This window comes from Molothrus aeneus, chromosome 2 (genome assembly GCF_037042795.1).
Source record: "Molothrus aeneus isolate 106 chromosome 2, BPBGC_Maene_1.0, whole genome shotgun sequence".
Taxonomy (NCBI): domain Eukaryota; kingdom Metazoa; phylum Chordata; class Aves; order Passeriformes; family Icteridae; genus Molothrus; species Molothrus aeneus.
The window spans coordinates 27078332-27100610 of NC_089647.1; the positions used below are offsets into that span (position 1 = coordinate 27078332).

The window sequence follows — 22279 nt, forward strand, 5'->3', positions numbered from 1 at the left end:
GGATCACTCTGGGCTACTTAAGGCTTTATCTAGTCAGGGTAGACTTAAGGACTGGGGACAGCCAAGGCTTCTGTGAAGGGTCCTGCTGTAACCTGCATCCTGCCAGTCCTAAAAACTCTACTTGGAAAAACAGACAAAGGTTTAGAAAGAACCAGAGGATTAAACTAAAGACTGACCAGTGCACTCTGTGCTTGAAAGCAGAGAGATAACTAAACAACATGTGACCACGACGAGGCAGATCCAACCAACTGGCTTACACATAAGGGAAACTGGGTTTCTGAGATCTTTGGATGTCCCAAATAAATATTTCATGAAGAAGAATCAAATAGCCATTAACATTCTGATAGCAAATACCAGAACAGACCAAAACTAGCTAAGTCCAGGAGAAGAACAACTTGTTTCCTCACAGCAGAATGTTAATTGTGGAATATTTCACTGTCCTAATTCGCTGTACTTCTGGGGGGAAAGTACATAATTTATTACAGAATATTTCATTCTGAAGGAACCCAAAAAATGCATGCAAATTACAAAGGGATAAAACAGAATACATACAACACAAGATGTTTCTATATATATAATTTATCCTAAGAAAATTTTATTAAGAGAGAAACTGAAAAGGAGTACATATCAATGGATGCATGAATTAAAGCAGAAGTAACTTAAGAATACACTAGTGAGACCTGAAAGTCTCTTCAACACAAGAGACTAAGACACAGTTGACTGCATCAACTAAGACTGAGATAAGAAATCATATTTTGAGGAGACTAAGCTACTTTGGTAACCACAAACATGCCTGTCCTGCCTCTCTGCCTGCCCCAAAACCTAAGAATATGGTGTTTTAAGTCCTCAAGAATCATTTATGACACTAAGCAGCCAACTGATTGTTTCCAGATGAATGCTGACCGTTACTCCAGCACTCAACTCGCTGCTTTCCTCCACCACAAAGCAAGCAGACTCCATGATATCATGTTAGCAGAGAGCTGCACATTACACACAAGTGAGAAGCCCCAGAGCTCTTGCATACAGTATTAAGTTTTGTAAGGATGATATGCCAAGAGATCTTGTAACAACATGGAGGTTTCTGTTCCTGCCAGAACAGGTAGCATGTTATATACTATAGACAGATCATCTCTACCATTGGGAGCAGTTGTGCACATGAAAGCTTTGGAGAGACACAAGAAGACAGATGCCTCTTACAGCTACAAAATTTAACTGAGGATGGCATTTTGGCTCAGAAAGTAAGAACAACATGAACTCCTGATTGGAAAAACAAAATTATTTCTATAGGTACACTAGGTAGCGTTTGCATAGTGCAAATTGGAAATGCTGAAGAATAGCTGCAGGGATAGACAGGCTTTTCCTAAAACAAAGCTCTGTCTTTAACAGGACAGATAAGTCTCAGAACTGACTGGAACATCGGCACTACAGATAATAGCAAGAAGGTAAAACTATTTAAAAAACAAATGTACCCAGCCCTTAAAGAACTCAAGAGAGGTACCTCAGGCTCAGTAGAATGAAAATTACAAGCATGGATCAGTTAGTGTGAAAACCACAAGACACACATTTCCATAGCTGAAATTTCCATACCTGATAGCAGTTTGTCACAGGAAAGGATTGGAACTTGGGCATGTCATATACACATCTTGCAATCTGGCCACCAGAGAACAAGCAGTTTAGGCAATGGACTTTTAACTGACACCATTAATGACAGATCTTGCTTTTGAAAGCAAAATCATTCATGGGGTATTGGTCTGCTGCATCCTAATCTTGCAAATGTTTCTTATGGGATGTAATGGAAATAACAACCAGCAAGATGCTGCTGTAAATACAACTTGGTAATTCTACAAAAAAGACTAATTTGGACTCTGCTGCAAGACAGACAGAAAAGCAAGAAGCAGGACATGCCAAATGAAACCGCTTTTCTAGGTACACCACTATCTAATTGGTTTTGCTGACTTTAGAACATGTTCATGGGATGTAATCTCCTACAGTCACTGGGAAATCAGATTTTTATAAAGAAGTTTATAAAGACAGAGTGGCAATGATGTCTTCTGACAAACAATAAAAGAAGGCTACAATTATTGAAAAGAGAGTTGTAAGGAAGTTCTACCACTACAGCAGTATGTCAAAAACAGTAATTCAAGGTAAGGATTGGTTCAAAAACCCCTTTCCAGTCTTAAAAACAGGACAGGCAACTGGCAAACAAAGTAGGAGTCCTGAGAAACAAGCAAAAGAACCAATTTTCTGGCAAATTGCTGTATTTACTGCTTCCTGACATTCCATCAGGAACATGCATAACAGCAAATAGGTTTTGCTTTCAAAGCAATGTATTCTGATTAAGGATACAATTTTGAGAGATTTATATAAACCACCTTCAAACTCTGTTTTAAAATTAACCAAGGACTTGCTAGACAAAATTACTGCTCAATTGGCAGATTAAAAATTAAAAACCATTTTCCTGCTGTTGGATGTTAATTTTAAAAATTATCTTTTCCTTGTATACTCAGATTTTTGATGAAACTTAGAAAACTCATACATTTATTTTTCTGGGAACTCTATCGCAAAAGAAATTATTTTAGGCATCAGTTCATGCCTTTGTCATACATTTTTAAACATTGTCACTGAAAAAGTCTGTTTGGAATATGTTCCTAACACACAGAACACTAGATTTTCTTTTACTGTCAAATCAGGTAACAAATCCATTAATAAAACAAAATCACTTATCAGATGGATGCAAAGTGGGAAACTCTTTTTGCTGGCATTAAATATTTGAAGCTTTAGATGCCTGATGAAATAACATAGGAAAATCCTTCAGATTGGTGAGAACTGGAAGAGTAGATGTAAAGAGCCTAAATCTGGAGAGCTTGCAGTAGTGAAACTTGCTCAAAAATGTTCAAGAAAGCTAAATATTTTTAACCCAAGATGATGCAGGTATTTTTGACCTTGGGCATCATCATGGTTTCAAGAGAATATGGTATTCACGAGACTGATTGGTGCTGTGCTGTTAAGAAAAGTAGAGCCTCTTGGATCAACTTTGTAAACAACCACAGCTGCACGTTGGCCAGGAGAGAGAGGTTCCTATAGCTCCTTTCTTCAAGTCTTGTCCTTTTAGGCATCAGTCTAAGCTTAGCCATCATCTGCTTAGCCCTGCACCCCTGCCAGTTCTACCCCATCCTTTTTGAAGCTGAAAGACTAGAACTACATGAAGCTTACAAGATGCAGGGGCACCTGAGCTTCACAGGCTGAGGTAAAGAACCTCATCTGTTCTCTCCTCCTCTGAAATGCTGAATATCTGCTCACTGTCTGCCATTAAGCACTACAGTGACATTTCCAAGGAACTATAAAAAACACAATTTCTCATTCTCAAGTGTACTAAGTCACCTCACAGCTTTTCATACTTAGCATGAAGTTGGAATCTCTCCATCTCCAGCCCCAATATGCATCATTTTACATTTAGCTGAGAAATAAAAAAAGAGATTATCACTCAGTCCCATAAGGTTTTTTCTGCAATTCTTCACATTGGCAGCAAAGTTGTCATACCACTACACATCCATTTTCAAACTCTAAATAATTCATTTGTATAATTTAGAGCATGGATCCCCAGCACATGTCCTCTGTGACCTTCAGCACTGTTTATCTGCACTCTCCATTTCCTGCCTTCTAACCAGTTTTCCAGGCAAACACAGAAACTATCCTCCATCCCATGGCTGCTTAGTTCAACATCTATTAGCAGTGAACCTTGTCAAATATTTTTTTTAAAACTATGTATCCAACCATCTCTCCATTATTCACATGTTTGTTGACTCTTCCGGGGATCTTCTATGGCTTTGGAATAGAGCAGGACATCATACATATCTATATGCTCAGTGATTCTATTCCCTGTTCTGCTTTCTGGTAATCTGCAGTTCATTCAGCAGGCACAGGATTCTGCAGTGCTTTGGTTTCCCCTTGAATCCCTTTCAAAAACTGATGCCTTGTTAGCCACTATTCCTCTGGTAACAAAGCAGAAAATAAGAATAGATGCCAGTGATGCAAATCAGGAATCCAAATCTCAGAGTGAACTAATTAGAGTGAACTGTAGGGAGTTTCAGGTAGTTCAGTATTGTATGTAGATGGTCTCTGACTAAATGGAATGCACTGTGAGAGGTTACACATCAACTACCAGTAGCTCAGACCATGTATCAATCACATCATTACTATCAATACTTGAGAGCTAACACCATCAGGAAAACTGCATGTTAAAAACACATTGGCATATATCCTATGGAGCTGCTCCAGCAAACACAGAGGGGACTACAGGAGAAATTATGTAAAGATGACTAACAAGAACATAACAGGATGCTCTGTCTTTCCAAAGTCTCCATAGCTCAAAACACACCTATTGTCACTTGTATAATAGATAATGTGTAATTTAAAACAGAGATCTCTTCAATCTAGCTGTAACTCATGATTTTTGCTACCAGCATTTCTGTTTCAGAGGAATAAATGGCATAAAAAATACAAAATTTAAAAAAAATAGCAGTAAGGTCAACAAGATTTCATGGAGTCTTTTGATTTACCCAGTTCTGAAGATAAAAAATTTACCTGGAGTTTTGCTCATTTTTGTTCGGCTGATAATATCAGGTAAGTGAAATATTTCCATATTTCTTTGATTTTAATTTGCATTTATGAGTTTTAAATACTGCAAATGTACTAATTCATTGTTGAAAGACAGGTTCTTCTCACAATGGTCTGGAAAAAAGACACCTTTAATAATGAACACCTTCCTGAATTTTTAACATGCTTCCAATACTGCATGAGCGCTGGAGAATTCTGTAATTTCTACAACTTGACTAAATTGATTCATTTTTAAAATAGCCTCAAACAAAAACTTGCATTCTTCATGAGTAGCGCATTTTAAGTTACGAATCAAATCAACATATCCAGGATGTGCAGCAGAAATATTGCAAATTAAGCTGCACACTAGGAGTTTTATTTCCATTCTTCTATTCCAGTAAAATAAATACACCAAGCTGCAAAGCTTCTCACAGACATAAATGATTGATTTAACAAATGTAAAATGAGTTCTTTATAAAATCATTCCAACAAGCTGGGGCACAGCTTTGTTCAGGGCCACTCCTAACATGCCTGTACTGGCCAAAGTGCCAACTGAACAATATTCATTCTAATATATAAATGGAAAACTAGTTTACCAACAGGCTCAATCAAAAAGATTTTATCTTTAATTTACAGATTTCACTAATTCAGTAAAATTAAGATAAGCTTTAAAAGAGTGTAGTGAAACTTACTGAAAACAAATTTACCTGTTCTCAACTTGTCAGATTACATTGGAAAACCCAGAACACAGAGAATCCAAATAATGTGCAAACAAAACCAACTAATAAACAATGTGTATGTGTATACACGTGTGTAAATGCAAAGAGATTTTTATACACTTACATATAAAATGTGTGTGTATGGATTTTATACAAGCATTCACACTGCAGGGAGTGTTACCTTAAATACTGAAAAAGTTAGGTGATGATAATTATGTCCTTCAGTTTCAGGAAATAACTAGAAATGCAAGTCAGGAGCAGTGAGCTACAAAACACAATGCAAAAACCTTCACAGGCAAGGATTATTACAAACTGATATTGCAACCAACTAGAAGTCCAAGTACATTTGACCAGGGAAACAAAGACTGTAAAGTGTCAGCAGTAATGAAATTGTTCTTAATTGGTTTTAGATATTGATAAAAGGTCCCCCAGTCAGAGAAGGCAGCCTATTTGGCTAGATCAGAAACACTGCAATGAGAAACAATAAATGAGATTAGCTCTGAAAGTTGTATGAATAGTAACTATGAAAAGAGGATTTAGGTAGCATGAAAAGATTCTGGATGATTAAGTAATTCTTTCTTCTACACAGCTCTTTCCTCAATAAGCACAAAAATTACAACTCAGGTGAAGGGACACTTACTATTTTTAGCCCAATTCCTTAAAAGAATGAGGCTTATGCAACCTTGCTGTCTGTACATCCATCATTTGACACATACATTTACAGTAGCCTTTTAATCCCTTTTCTAATTTCACACTTGATTTTAAAGAGCTGGAGGAACCAGATACTCTACTTTTTGTGTTGAGGAAAAGAAAAACTATCTGTGGCTAGATAAAGCAGACCGATACAAATTGGTACCCTGACTGAGACAAATGCAGTTATAATTCAACACTTTCTTCATTCAGGGGGGGCAGCATTTAGCACACCAGTAGCTCTAAAGAAGGCACAGAACACACTGCAATCCATGCAGTCAAATAGGAAGCTAAGAGGATATTCACAGCAACAAGTGCATGATCAGCAGAGGGTGGTACAAGGGGATATAGGTCAAAAATCCATAGGAAACCATAAGTTTTGATGCTTATAAAACAGCCTGTTACTCCTCAACTAGTATTAGCAGCCTCTAGAGTATCATCCAGAGACCATAATGAAAATACATTTTAATCACTTTTCTTCTTGGCACATATCTTTAAGTGCTTCTGACATTGCCTCCACTAATATTAAATAAATTAACTTCCTACCTTCTCTTCAAACAGGCAATATATTACAACTCTAATTTTAAAAGAGGATAAACGGGAAGTTGTGATGAGGGAAGTTCACTGGCAAAAGAACTCAAGTCAGAACATCCCCAGCTTCCCAGATAGACTTGCTCCTCACTTGTGCAAAGCATCCAAACTTAACTCTTTCTACAGGTGTCATATGTCACAAATGAACCTCATGTTGTGCTGGATGACCTTTAAAGGTCCCTTCCAACCCAAACCATTCTATTATTCAATGACCTTTAACTCTGGCACCTCTACTTCCTGGATGTCCATTTCACAATAACTTTTGTTTAAATGTCTTCTCCACCTTTTTTTTTTTTTAAGCAGAAAGCTGTGACACACAGGAACACAACCAGAATTTTGCTGGGTTGAGAACAGCTTATCAGAAAGATACCACCTTGCCCTCCCATCTCATTAAAAATAAGAGCTTTTAAACTGCATAAGCAAGAATGGTACAGGCAGAAGTTTCAGTCACTTCATAACTCTACCTTACCTCTGTGGACAGCACACCTCCTTTCAGCTTGATTTTTAAAAAGTGCATTTATAATTAGCACTGTGTAATTACACAATTGCATATCACAACAAAGAACAAGTAATAGAACAGAAGCTCCAGAGAACTCAGATTTCCCAATCTATCTGAAACCTACAGCATTATTATTTAGCTGTTAAGTTTACCATGTGCCCTCATGTAACATTCTGGAGAAGCTGTCTTCCAGCTGACAGGCTTAGTCAACAAACATCATCTTACTTCAGAATAGCTGAGGTTGGAAGGGATCCCTGGAGGGTATCTGGTCCCACCTTCCCACTCAAGGAGGGTAATTTTAAACAAGCTGTCCACTCCCAGTCATTACCAAGGAGGAAGACTCCACAATCTCTGTAGGCAACCAGCTCCAGTGCTTGACCACTCTCACAAAAAACAATGCTTTATGATGTTCAGGTGCAGCTTCCTTCCTGTGTTTCAGTGTATGCCCACTGCCTTTGTGCCTGCCACTGGGAATCACTGAAAAGAGCCTGCCTCTGTCTTCCTGGCATCCTCCCTCCAAGTATTTTGCAAAATTCCATCTCTTGCCCAGCCCAGCTGCCTCATCCTTTGCTCAGATGAGAGACTCTCCAGTCCCTTAACCATCTTTGTGGTCTCTCACTGGACCCTCTCCAACAATGCTCCTGTCTCTTTCATACTGGGGAATCCAAAACTGAACAAAGAACTCAGGGGTGGCTTCACCAGTGCTGAGCAGAGAGAAAGGATCACCTGCATAAGATTAGGACCATTATTGGATGAAATACACTATTTTAACAAGTATCCTAAATGAGTGCTGGCAGTAAGACAATACTGTGACATCTCAGGCTGAAATTAAAGAAAACATGAACCCTGAATAGAGCAAAAAGAATTACAAAATTTTCCTTATTTCACTGGGTAGAATTTACCTTCCCATGGAAATAAAACTTACTATAGACCCAAGAGCACTATGTAATGATTACCTTGAAACTGAAAGAAAAAAAATACTCTGAACACCTTTAAAGAGTACAATAATGGAAATTAAGTGCCAAAATTCCAAGTGCTCAAGCAATTTATGGCTAACTTAAGTTGGAAACGAAGCAAACGACTTCCAAAAGACAGGATTTGTTCTTAATTTCTCTGCATTAACTACAATGAAAAGACACATCTTAAAGCCTTGCTGTAAAATTATACAGGTTGCACTTAAAATCTTAAAAAATCTCTTTTCAATATTTTTGTTCTACATAGTACAAAAAGCCAAAATATGAATACAAAGCAAAAGTGTAACAGCAAGAATAATTTTCAATGTGTTTGTTCTTAAAGTACCAGTTAATTAAACACCACAGCATCTTCTAAAAGCCTGAAGAGCAAGCTAATATGCCAGAGAAGTGCTATAAAGCACGTATGGTAAGCAAGTGGAAAACCTTTATTTCTCATAGTTGTCACTGTGCATCTAAAATAATCACTCAACTCATAAATTCTCCTTATTGAAATAATTAATAACTTCTTAGAAGAATATAGACAGATTATTATATATAGATATAATATATATTATATATATATTATATAATATAGACAATTTTATAAATTAAACCTGAGAATCCAATGCAACACTATATATAATTATCGGAACCAAAGACACACAAAAAACCCCCCAGTAAGATGCAGATTCTGCTCCCAGTTGTATTCCTTGACCTTAAGAAGCTTCCCTCTCCGTGCTCAGCAAATATTCCTATTATTTAAAGTTTCCAAATGTTTTGCAAAGCTCTCTTAAGAGCATTACAGAAATTCTTTTTTACTTTTATATGCACTTTTTTCTAAAATCAAAATATGCCTTTTTAAAATGTTAAACTACTGCCAAACCACTTATAAAGAGATGTTAAAAAAAAAAACAGCCTTCAACAAATTGCTATTTGGAAAGAAAAACTGGTAATATATTTTCTGCAAAAATAATAAAACTGGATCCTCATTTGAAAATTTTCCAGCCTTCCTCACATATGTAAAGACTCATGTGTGTTACAAACAGCCCCCATCATTCCATCCAATTCTATACAGTTTTTCACCATTTGATAGGAGGTGAAATAGGCTGTATAACATCATTAATTTTGTGAATTTGAACAGTCTAAAGCTGTTCTTTGAGAGTGAAATTCCTCAAATATTTATCAGGACAATTCACAGTAAACCAAAGCAGGTCAAATGCTTTCTTGAGAACACCAGGAATTCTGAAGCCAGATTTGCAGCCACCAGAGTCAGTAGCTTCCCTGGGCTATTTTTCAGGCAATCATAATGTCTTACATGCCAAAAATTATATATATTTTTTTTTTCATATATATCAGTTGTGGACCTACATTAGAGATATTGTCTCCTGGAACTTGTTCATTTTTTCTGCTGTGTCTCTATCTCCACAGACTATTTGTCTACACTGGTTACATAAAACAGTGAGGGAGGACCTCAGTGATGAACAGATTTCAAAATGCACTTCACATCTCTGAAATCGCTGCTGTCTTTTCTGACACATGGGATGCTGTCAAAAACAGGCTTCAGATAAAATATTGTTCATTTGACACTATTAATATATGTTTTAATCTCAGCCACATTGTTCATCAATGGTTCCTCAGCATTACTGCTTATCCATTCTCCCCAGCAGACCTCCCACTGCAGTGTTCTATGCCTTCACACACCTAACTATAGAAGTGACAATCTCCTGCCCTGCATGAAACAAAAATTAAGAACTCTGGAGATCACCTGGTAGCTACAGTACTAACGTGGCTGAGTCAATGAAGGCAATTCATATAACAAAGAATTTGCACTCATGCTCCCGTGATCCTGGGCTGTAACAAGCACAGTGTGCACTCAAGGGAAAACTGCTCAAGACAAAGGCGTTATTATCCTAACTGAAGGACTTACCCACTTAAAACATATTCCCACAAACACCTATGGTCTGGTAATGAAAAGCTACACTTCAGAAACCATAATAGTAGTCATCAACAAGTTATGCAATAGAAAAACAGCTTGTCAGTGTGACTCACACGTAGGCTGATCATCAAAAAAAGAAGTAAGCCTTTTACAGCATGAGGTGTGTGGCAACTGCAGCTAAGGATCACCACCTGGTGATTCTTACTCACAAACTACTCTGAGTTCCTTACACTTTGCTATACCTCTAGGTTTAGATCAGCAAGAATGGTCCAAATTTTACTACTTTTTCATGAGACCAAGAAAATTGCCATTCTCTACTAACCTAGAGTTTATAATCTCTCAATCTACAATCTGACCAAACAACCTCAGAAAGGCAAATACTAATTTTCAATCCCCCCTCCAATTCCAGACTAGACCTATAAGAGCTTTGGTTGATTATTTCTTCTAGCTAGTTCTTCACTGTTAGCTGTGCTCAGTAATTTTGCATTACTTGGTAAACTCAACTTTATTCTATGCATTAAATCCATCTCAAAGGTATTTTGCTACAGTAATCTGTAGTAAAAATTAAGAAGTGTTGACAACCATGCTGTTCACTGTTCACCGTACAAAAACATTTAGAAAAGCAAACTGCTCTATATATTCTCACTCAAAATGTTTGCAAACAAATTAGGAGAGCCTTTTCAAATTCACAATTCAATTTTGTTCTTCAGGAAGTAGCCCTAACCAAGCAGGGTCAAGGAGGTCCAATATTCCAGACACAACTTCCTAGCAAAAGCACTTCTGCAGTAATCACTAACAGGCACAACTTTCACAGAAGGATTTGCCACTTCAGATACCCAGATTGTGACAGGGCTCTATATGGAGCACATACTACAAATAGTGATACAGCTCGACACTGCATCACTCGTGTCCAGCTGCTCATTACTTTATAAGAGTGGATTCCATCTAGCCATCATTAATACTCAAAGTAAAATTCCAGCTTGGGTGGTCTACCTACAGAATAGGTGATCTACCCACAGAATGGCACATAATTCAGCTACAACTACTTCCTACAACAAGGACAGGTGAATGACAGATTTCTTTTTGGTTTTATAAGCGAACTGAACTTAGATTGCAATTTAAAAGTAAATTTATCTGATGCAAATACTAAGTGCTATTGTCCTAGTCATTCTTTAGTAACAGAGTCAGTGCTTGTCTGCATCCGGCCTGAAGCATTCCTGCTTTGCTAAACCAATTTTTTGGCATAAAACTCATCAGAGTGCAGGAAAGAAAAAGAATAATGGAGGCTGTACAATGTTTTTGCTATACTAGTGAGAAGGTCAGACTCAGAGAAACATCTGGCAATAGTAATAGAAAATTGGCATTGCCAGGACAAAAAGGGGCAATGAATCTCACAGCCAACCAGTAGTGGAGAGGATAAGACCACAAACAGCAATTCCCATAGTGTAAGTTGCCACAGAACCAAAAGCCTAAGCAAAGATCTCAGTTTGTCTCACTTACCTGTAACACATTCAATCCATTTAAATTTACTGAATTTTTAAAACCCATTTAAAATGCATTTTAAAAAGTATGTGATAATTTGGTAATTTTCAAATATTAGCAGCAGGTCTTCTTTTTCCTTATCTTTTCAATCTTATGTTTTAACATCTAAAATCATCCTGTGACACAGTAAGATATTCCATTCTTTGAAAGGAAACTCACAAAGTCATGCCCTACTTTAAAGATGCCCTTGTTACTCTTCCATGTGTTAATGACAAAATCACTTTGAATCCATACCACCAAGCTCAAGAAATTCCTTAAAATAATTTTTAAGTTGTTATCCAGTGAAATATTAATACTCCAACAGCATACAATAATGCTGATGCTCATTACTACTTGTCCACTTTTAGTTTACTACATGATTTGCAGATCTGTTTTTCTTTCTTAACATAAATCACAGCAACCAAATTCCACATAAATAACTGCTGTCAGACACAAGAACAGGTAGGACCACATCATCATCATCATCATCTTTACCTCTTTAATTTTGTTCCTCCTCTCTCGGATATCCGGGTCTGCTGGTTCTCCGCTGTTTATCCCTACCAGGTTTGGTAAAGGAACAGGAGGCAGTGGCTTGCTGTCTTTCTTTTTCAATTCTTGCACTACTTTGTTCTTTTCTGTCTGAATCTCAGCTTGAATCTCATCCCGTGATTTCTTCAATTTCTCCTTAGCCTCTTCCAGAGCCTTTTCATGATCTGCTCGGATCTTATTTCTCAGACGTTCCTCTTCTTCTCTAGAGACACAAATGCTAGTCAGCATCTCATTACTAAAAAAATATTGGTTACAAACAAACTGCAGCTTCAACAGAAGCCACATCCTAACCTGGTTTTCTCTAAGCAATTCTAATGATTTAGACAAGTTTATTGATTTATGTTAGTACACAATCCTACACTATATTTGCCAAGAACCCCAAAAGAACACCACACACGTCCACCACACTATTGTAGAAAAATTTATCATAGGAATTTTTTAGATTGTCTTAGCACCTTTGCTTGTCCACTCAAGAATTTAGAGAGTTGTACTTCAACTACAGGATGTGTGCAGAGGCATATCTAGCAATAATTCAATAATATTTTTTTAAGAAATCAGAAGGGCTCTTCTTCACTTTCTCCACAATAAATAAATCATACACAACTTGACAAGATTGGAAGTAACCACTACAAAAAAACTCCACAACCACTTAGTTTATTAACAACCCCCACCACAGCACGTTTTCCCTTCAATTCACAACTCATGGTTCCAATCAGTAAAGTCCTTAAACCATCAGTACTAAAAGCAGAATTAATTATAAAGCCATTTAGGCACATAAGAGCTTTTAGTAAAACATTATTTTGAAATTCACTTTCAACAAGACCAACATCATCTTGATTTTACTCAGTATCTTACAGTGTGATCTTTAATGATCAGTCAAGGTTTTAAGATTTGCACATAGAATGAAGAGTTCTAAAGCTTGGCTTAAAGAGGTTATTCTAACAACAGACAAAAATGGCCCATTCCAGTCCTAAAATATTTCAAGGCATCAGAAAGACATACATCAGATTCTCAATATAGCACCACCTTTACAAGCTTCTTTAAAAAACAGAATTGCTCAATGACTAATGTAAGCCAAAAAAAGTTGTAGGCATTTTAAAACAAGCATTAGGTAAAAAAAATGCATTGTTACACAGAGCACTTTATTAGCTCTTACATTTTTCCAAAGTGCTATTAGGTTTGCATTTAAAATAAATTATAGCAGCATTATTACCTTCAATATATCAGTACTAGGAATACAAAGCAACATTTTAATAGATGCACTGATGGAAACGCTTTCAAACTGAAGTTCTTCAGCCACTTTTCTCAATGATTCACACCACATCCATATTTCTTCCAAACAATAAAAAAACAAAGGACTGAGCTCCTCAATTTGACTGAGGAAATCCAAGATCATTAATACTGTCTAATGGTATCAGTGCCTCTCTCCCTTAACTGAGAAGCAAAGAAAAAACTTCCAAAGCAGCAAAACACTATTCTAAAAAGAGAAAACAAGTAATACCATTTAGGATAACTTTTACTTCTACTGTGACCCACTTATATGAGAAAAAAACTTCCTTGTATTCCTGCAAAAGCTACTCACACTCTGTCGTGGCAGCAATATCATGCTCAAATAGCAATAACAAAATCAGAAAAAATTTCTACCACTTGGAAGATCTGAAGCTCTGGAAAGCTTTTCCAAGGCTAGCAGAGGGCTCTGCGTAAGATGCAAATAGAGAAAATGAGAATGACGTCGCCAGAACAAGACATCAGTCCCACAGGCATGCTCTCCCCAAGAGACAGTAAAGGAGCCAAAGAGGTGCTTGACAGAGAATGAGAAATCTGAAATGTTACTGAACGGTTAAGAGTCAAAATATTTCAGTGTGGGAATAATGTATTTTGCAGGTACATTTCCCATATTCAAAATTCAGTATCTTTAGGCAAGTGACAGTATTTACTCTCTGACTAAATTCACTAATATTTTGCTGATAGGTACTGAAATTCTTTTTGCAAAGGATCAACCATCATTGAAATAACTGCATTTTTATGAGGGAAAAGGTAACAGTGTATCTCAGACCTTAATAAAAAGCTGGTCAAGGTATATTTACATTAACCTAATTACTTTATTGATAAATAGAAATATGTTTGGTAAAACACATGGTTAACTTGGAAGTGCCTAAATACAATCCCCCTGTGTGAAAAAGAATTATGAAGTTTGAGTAGTTACAGTGAGTCTGATTCACTGAAATGAGTCACTGCCGTTGTGCTTTGCGCACCTTAACTTTGCACCATCAATATCAAGTGCCAGGAAGATTTTGCTTTTACCTTTTTTTTAACTTTTCAGTTCCAGGTGTGGCATGCAACAACCATAATACAAGCACCATCACTCTACAAACTTCATCTGTTTCTAGATTCAAAGTGCATGAAACAGCCATAAATTGGCAAACAAGTTTTGAACTCACATCTGTCTACACTGCAGGAACCACTGTATAAACATACAAAAGCTGTTCATTTCTAGAGCACGATAATCCAATTAGAGCCATTAAGAAAGTTTGAATGGCACAGTCTGATTTCCTTCAGTCACTCAGAAGAAAATAAACAGACTCAATAGAGATGAAAAATCCCAATGCTAACTTTATGATCAGCTCAAAGCCTTTCTTCCAGGAAGTGACATTTTGAGATAAACAAACAGTAAGATGAAGAGAAAGGTCAACAGGTATTTGAGGGAGTTTACAGGAGATAGCACAAGAGCTTCTTCTGCAGACATATATTCTCTGTGCAATTACCAATGATGGACAGCATGAGCTACCTGACACCTCATATTCTACATGCCAGCTGAAGACATATTTTTAAATGTATTCAAGTGTAAGACCCTGATAGAAGAAAAATCACACCCCTAAATAACAATACTACATATTTCATCTGGGCTCTTAAGCAACAAGAATTCAGTGAAAATACAGAATAAAGTTAAGAGAATGAGAAGACTGATTATGTGTGAGCAGCTGACACCCCCTCAAGTCACCAAGCTTCCTGGCCAGCAGAGGAAGGCGTAAGCAACAATTTAATACATGCAGAGAGCACTATATTAAAATACTCAGAGACCTCAGAAGGATCAATCTAAAAATATAAGATTGGAGAAAATCCCAGCATAAACACGTATACCAAAACCCGTCAAACTGTTTCCGTATCCCACCCCAGCTTCCAAGCAACATAAGTAAACTCTTAAAATTTAAAGTATTTTGAGCAAATCTTCAAAACCTTATCTAAGAGAAAGCTACTTACTTCTAGACATCCCTAATCTTATTCAAGTGTCTCAAGAGATGTTCAAGTACCATGAAACTACAGCAGTAGCTACTTTAAAACAACCAATGTTATTAAAATAACCAGTGATTAGAATGTTTTTGCCAAGAAGAACCATAAATAGATCTAAGAATCTGAAACTAGAAACAGGTGCAAGTTCTTTAAACAATCACTGCCATGAGCTATTGCAGCTGCCTATGCAGGAACACTGTATGCTTTCAAAGTGTCCACGAGCTGCCTAAATATCAGAGAAGACCACAAATTATAACACTTGACACCCAAATCACCAACTGGAACTTAATGTGCTTTAATTATGCACACAGTAGCAAGCCTTCTGAACAGCTCCCAAGCCTCACTTGTCAAGACAATGACTTTTAACAAAAGTCTTTCCTATCTGCTGTGACACAACAGGCTCTTTAGAAAGCAAACTGAAAAAAAAACCCTCTAAAAATTTGTTCAAATTTCTTTGTGAGATTCAAGATTTTAAAAAGAGAAATGAAAATTAGAACAGAGTCAAGAAAAGCAAGCAGGGCACCAGCAACTGTTCTTGCCACTAAAAAGTAGGCCACTGGCTTACTATACAGAAAGGACACACAGTTTATTATCATTTGGATTTTCAGCAGATGGATAGACAACTGTCACAGGACACAAATATTTGTGTAAGCCTATCATTCATAAATAACCTCTTGTGTGGAAATCGTGAACTTTTACCCTTTGGCCACACCTGACCTTTAACCAGAGGCTACTTTCAGAGACAATGAAATAAAACAGGCACTAATTAAAACAAAATAGTTTGAGAGTCAGCACCTAAGAAGCATTTCACACACTAACTACAAGACTTTACTTCAGTCTTTCAGCATACACAGTTTATAATATCCCCACCTATGACAACTCCACTACTTTCTCTCAGTGAATATATGGTCAATATACATTCATGGCATACATGAGGCATGGAGATACATCTACTGCCCCTCACATGACTGGAGTCTGAAAGAGGAAGAACTGAAAGAACAGAGCAGTTGTGCTGGGTTTTGCTCTTGCTGGATCACCCTTACTGTATGGATGGCTGTATTAGTGTCAAGCACATACAGAAAAAGAGGCCTGATTATTTGTTCTAATGTTTGGTTTTCATCATGATCATCCTGCAAGTTACCACCTTCTCCCAATTTGCTGGGCTGCTCTGAGACATCAGAAGTAGACTCATGAAGGAGTACCAGAGCTGTATGTGTCTGTGACAGATGAAGAGGGAAGCTCCACCATTAACAGGGAGGCTGTTACTTAGCAAGAATTTTCTCTTTCAAGGCAAGTGAAGGTTGTTATTTATTAGACTGAATTTCTTTTCTTCAGGTAATGAACAGAGTCAGAGATCACTGGTTAGAAAGGAATATTTTTATTGGAAAATAAATTAATCCTACAGGCATGGAGGTAACTTTGGTGTATCAAAAATGCTGTCAAAGTATTGGTTATAAAGATTTTCCAAACAGACTAAGAAGAATCTTATTCATGTTTTCAACTGAATGTTTCATCCTCAAAACACTGTTTCTAAATACATTTTCACCTTTGTTTAAAACAACCTTGCAGATGGACACAGCCTAAAACTCTAGCATAGGCAGAGTAAATAGATGATAACTTAGTAGGAAAAAGTTTTTGTTATTTAAAAAAAAAAACTACTAAGTCAAACTGTCCTTTGTCAATGTTCTAAACTACTTTAAGAACATTATGCGTTTTTAGTTATCTGCAAGCATCCTACCTGCTCACTGTTTTACTTAAAACACCAATACCTACATGTGTTATATCACACACTATACAGTTACCTGTGCATCTATGTGGTGGCCTGGGAATGAAATGCTGAAATGCAGAATATCCCCCATTTCAACCCTTCTTCCCCAAGGGAGTTAATAACAGTTCATTATGACATCAGAAGAGAACATATCTAATACACTTTGAAAAACTACCGATGAACAACTTTTTCATATACAGAAAACCTCTGGAAAGGAATCTGGGATTCCTGGTCAATGCTAAGTTGAATCTGAGTCACCAGTGCCCTGGCAGCCAGAAAGGCCAACATTGCATCAGGCACAGCATAACCAGCAGGGCAAGGGAGGGCATTGTCCTGCTCTGCTCTGCACTGGGGCAGTCTCACATCGAGTGCTGGGGCACTTTTGGGTGCTACAAGAAAGACACTGAGTTATTAGAGAGTGTGCAAGGGAGAGCCATCCTCTGATGGTGAACAGTCTGGAGGTGAAGCCTTGTGAGGAGCAGCTGAGGTCACTTGGTCTGTTCAGCCTGGAGAGGAGGAGACTGAGGAGAGAGCTCATTGCAGGCTGCAACTTCCTCATAAAGGGAAGAGGAGGGGCAGGCACTGATCTCTTCTCTGTGGTGACCACTGACAGGACCTGAGGAAATGGCCTGAAGCTGTGTTAGGAGAGATTTGGGTTGGACATTAGAAAAGGTTCTTCACCCAGAGGGTGGCTGGGCACTGGAACAGTTCCCCAGAGAAGTGGTCACAGAACTGAGCCTGATAGAGTTCCAGGAGCATTCTCACAACATTCTCGGGCACATGGTGTCTCTTGAGATTGTTCCCTCAGTACCAGGAGTGAACTCCAAGATCCTTCTGGGTCCTTTCCAACTCAAGATACTCTCTGATTCTGTGATTTACTGCCCAGAAAATTACCCCAAAAAACAGATGCCTTGAGTGGTTTTTTAGACAAAGATGACAGTAAAATCTTTTTCTAGCAAGTGGTTAGATTTGCATATGACATGAGCACTGTTCCTCAAACAGAAGGAAGATGAGACAAAATCTTATTCAACTCCTATCCCTTTCCATCCAGTTTTAGCTTTTCTTCCTCTCACTGTGACACTTCCTCCTGACCTCCTTCATCTTCCTGCTTCCTATCTTCCTTTACTATTATTTGCACCAATTTAGGCTTCACTAGCTTCCTTCCTTGGTCTTCAACAAGGGCATGGCCACCACTCTGGATGCCAGTCCTCCGCACTGTAATCATTCAACTTGTTTGGACAATGCTAGGGAGAAGAGAGAATTCACTGACACAGGCACTCTCCTTGAATCCTAAATACTCCCACAAAGTCTATGCAGACCTTCTCCAAATAAAATTTCCTTCCACCCCTCTGCAAGAAATGATGCCCCTATAATTGATCTTGTTTGTAGCCCAAATCTCAGACCAAGAATCTGGGCTTTTAGCCACCCTCATTCACTGCCCTCAAGACTTCTCATCTCCATGACGGAAGCTCACAGATCCAGTTTCAGATCTGATCTTGTGTTTAAACCAAAACCTTAGCCCCTGACATTTCTTTGTAGTAGCTGGGTGTCACCTTCAAGGCAAATAAACTAACTTAACTTTTAATCTTCCTTCCATATCTTTTGCTTAGCAGTGGAAACTTTGCCATTGTCCAGATTGCCAGTGTCTGGGCATTCTTCCCATTTTCTAGAACCTGACTACATCTAATTTATCTGCTTAGTTGCCAAGAATTCTAAATTCAGTCTTTCTTAACCCATATCATTAGAAGCCCTCAGAATTTGATTGTGCTTCTTTCACCCAGCAATTCCACCAGGAAGACAAGCCACTTAACTACTGACATCCTTAGACGGCCTTTCTCTATTTTTTTCCCCTGCAACTGTAATTCATTATATGCATTTTTTTAGAAACACCCAAAAAATATGTCTATTTCCAGAAATCCAGTATGTTAAACTCACAGATTTCTATGCTAGTCATTAGAGGCCTTGTGCTTGTTACTCCTTTACTGTCTCTACCTAATTGTTTTCCTTTGTCCTCCAATTTAGGTATGGGCCTTGGAAACAGCCCTAGAACGAGGACAAGCAAAATCCTGGGGGAAATATATTTAGAAAGAATTTCAAAAACAGAGATTGAATGGGCACACAGAACTTGCAGAAGGGAGTGCAGAGTTGAAGCACATCCCTTATGCATGAAGTCCTCTACAAAATGAAAAAACACTGAATATTCCTTGGTATCTTGTATAGTATTTTGGAACATAGCCAGGACCTTCATGAATCTTCATATGCTAATAATTTATTAATTAAGAATGTTAACATAAAAGACAACTCATAGGGTTTTTTTACAACCATAATAAAAAGAAAAAAACATACCTTCCAGTTAAGACCAAAATAGTACAGCTAACACTATCAAATGTGGAACATGTATAGCCTTTGAAGGAAGAAGGAAAAAAAGATATGAAGGTAAGGGATCATCCTTTGGGAATTATTTGCTTCCTATGTTATGAATATTTACATGAACAGAATTGGTAAAACTTATTTTGAGAATCTGTCAAGTGGTGTGACCATTAGCAAAGGCATTTGTTCCTCACCTCTGTCTACAGCAGCCATGTAATCTGAAAAAACAACTTAAAAAGGACAGGGGTGCCAAGCTCAGGAAGCACTGCTGGTACAGTCAGCTCAAGTTTTACTAGGGAAGAAAAGTAGCTGTTTTCTACAAACACTCCTACACTTGCACTTACATGAGCAGCCAGGCATTTGTCAATGCTAAGAAGGGTCACTAGAGACTGTAAACATTTAAAGTTTACATGAAACTTCTTTGTTTTGCAGTTACAGTATCAGCTGAAACAGATTTTCAGAAGAATCAGATCAACTATTTCAGGAAGAAAAATAATACTTTTTAAGACCCCAACAGCAATTAATGCAACATTCACTAGTGGTGAGCTAACAAAATTACACATTTTCAACTAGATATAAGCAAACTCATTTAGTTTTTACTGTCTTAATGTCATTCAGGTACAAAACCACTTCATTAGAAAAAGCAGTAGTTGCACAGAGTTCAACAATGTGGAGTTTTCAATCACTACAGCCCTATCAAACACATCTCTTTTGTATCTCTTCTGCTCCTCCACTGTAAAATAGAATACAACCACATTTGCCTCAATGCACTAACACAATCAAAAACAGGCATTATTTCAGTTTTTTGATGATTAAAGGAGCTTGAGATAACATCTGCAACTAATTACTTCTGTGCAGAATATTAAGCATCTGCAGAACAAGGTCTTAAATCTGGTCCAAGCACTTAAAATGCTAATATAGAGGGGTAAATATATCTTTTATTAATCAATCTTATGCCTACAAAAGGACTCTGAAAATTCTACTAAAAGTTCAGGAAATTTAGGATCTCTTCCTGTTTCCTCAAGAAAACTGAATGAGAAGAATGGTGGTACGTTGTCCTGTGTAAAACTGTTTTAAATAGCTTCCTGTGTCCTAGCACCATACTGACTGGAGCATTAGATCTTCCTTTCCAACTAGCACCCAAATGAGACAGACTTTATTTTTTTAAAAACAATAAAGATGAAAGAACTTTATAAGAAATGGGAGAGAAAAATACATATAGACTAGGGGAGTAATAAACAGGAAAAGAAATCAATACCAAACAAGAGAATTGGGTAGGATAAAAAGTTAAGAATTCTCCATTTGGAAATGTAAGGTTTATTTTGATGTGGGTTTCAATCCACCAAAAACCAGCAGGATTATTTTAATTCAGGATTAATTTCAGAAGCCCATTACAATTAACAATGTCAAACCACAGTATTTTCTACTACAAATGACTCTAAGTCACTGGAAACACTGCTGTTACAGAAATTTAATTATGTATGTAGCAATGTATTTACACTCTACTCGCTACAGTCAAGTCTAAGACAGCATGGACCACCACCTTGCATACTGTATTATTTATCAGCACAAAGAGCAGTTTGATGAAGGCAGAACAATACACAGCTGGTCGTGTGACACTGAGGAAGTAATGAACTGAGTTCTCATGCAAGACCAATGCATCATCTCTGCTTCCTATTAAAGAAGGAATTTTTATAAATAAGCACATTTACATATAGGACAAGGCAGTCCCACTGATGTTGATGGCACAGATCAGATACTGAAGCATATGCTCAAGCAGAACTAAAAGGAACCAGAGAACTCCCACATACAGCATTAAGCTCTTAAATATTATTTCTAGTCTACTACTATTGCCCAAAACTAAGTTTCCAACAGGAAAAAAAAACCCAAATATTTAAACCCAGCAACACAAGACATAAAGGAAAATAAGAGTGGTACATTCTGTAAGTTGGCATACATCACAAAAGTTGCTGTAGAGTCTGAAGCTTTACTGCATTTTCCATATCACTCAAAGCTCATCTTTTGCAGAGGTCACCACGTTACAATCTTCACAAGCATTACCTATTTTTCTTTATTCCATACAAAACTGAGTATTTGTAAACTCAAGTTTTTCACTATAATAAACAAAGCTGCTTTAATAAAAGAATTTTCAGGGAAAAGGTTGCTAACTTAGCTACCCAACATTAAACAGAATCCTAAAATTAGCTAGACTTAGACTTCTTTTCTCTTTTAGTGGTCCTGTAAAAGCAAGCTCCCTTACTCCTTATGCTGGCACTCAGGAGACTGGGAAACAAGCCATTCAAGGCAGTGGTGAGCTGAGCCAGCTGAAAAATTATTGGTTTTAATCTAAAATTAGCTAGACTTAGCTAATTTTAGATTAAAAACAATAAATTCAAACACCTAAACCCCAAGAATATCACTGGTTTCTGCTACACCTTAATTTTCACTCTTTCAAGCACATGCAGACCCACAAGTTGCATGTGCAACTGCTATTCTACATATTTTAATATTCTTGGGAGTGAGAAGCTTTTGACTTTTCAGAAACACAATTCCTAAATATTTTTTACCCAAGGAAAATGAATCATGGGTTCCATTTTGTACACCAGCAGCAACTGTTTCAGTGCATACTCCACAGAAGCTTGTTCTACATGTTCAACACTACAGTACTGACTTGCTACTCCTTCGCCCTCTCTACCACCCACATTGCCTAAGAGTTGTGCCAAGACAGGATGCTGGGTTCAAAACCTCAGATTTGTACAGCAATTTTGGGAGGATATGGGGACAAACACAAGAACA

General features: G+C 37.4%; 1 protein-coding gene across 1 annotated transcript in view; it reads right to left on the reverse strand.

The window, feature by feature from the left end:
• MAN1A2 (mannosidase alpha class 1A member 2) overlaps positions 1-22279 on the reverse strand; it is a 130189-nt gene that overhangs the window by 88168 nt on the left and 19742 nt on the right. Inside the window, exon 2 of the mRNA XM_066572141.1 lies at positions 12001-12256. Within this exon, the coding sequence (XP_066428238.1) occupies positions 12001-12256 (256 nt within the window). The remainder of the gene's footprint in view (positions 1-12000; positions 12257-22279) is intronic.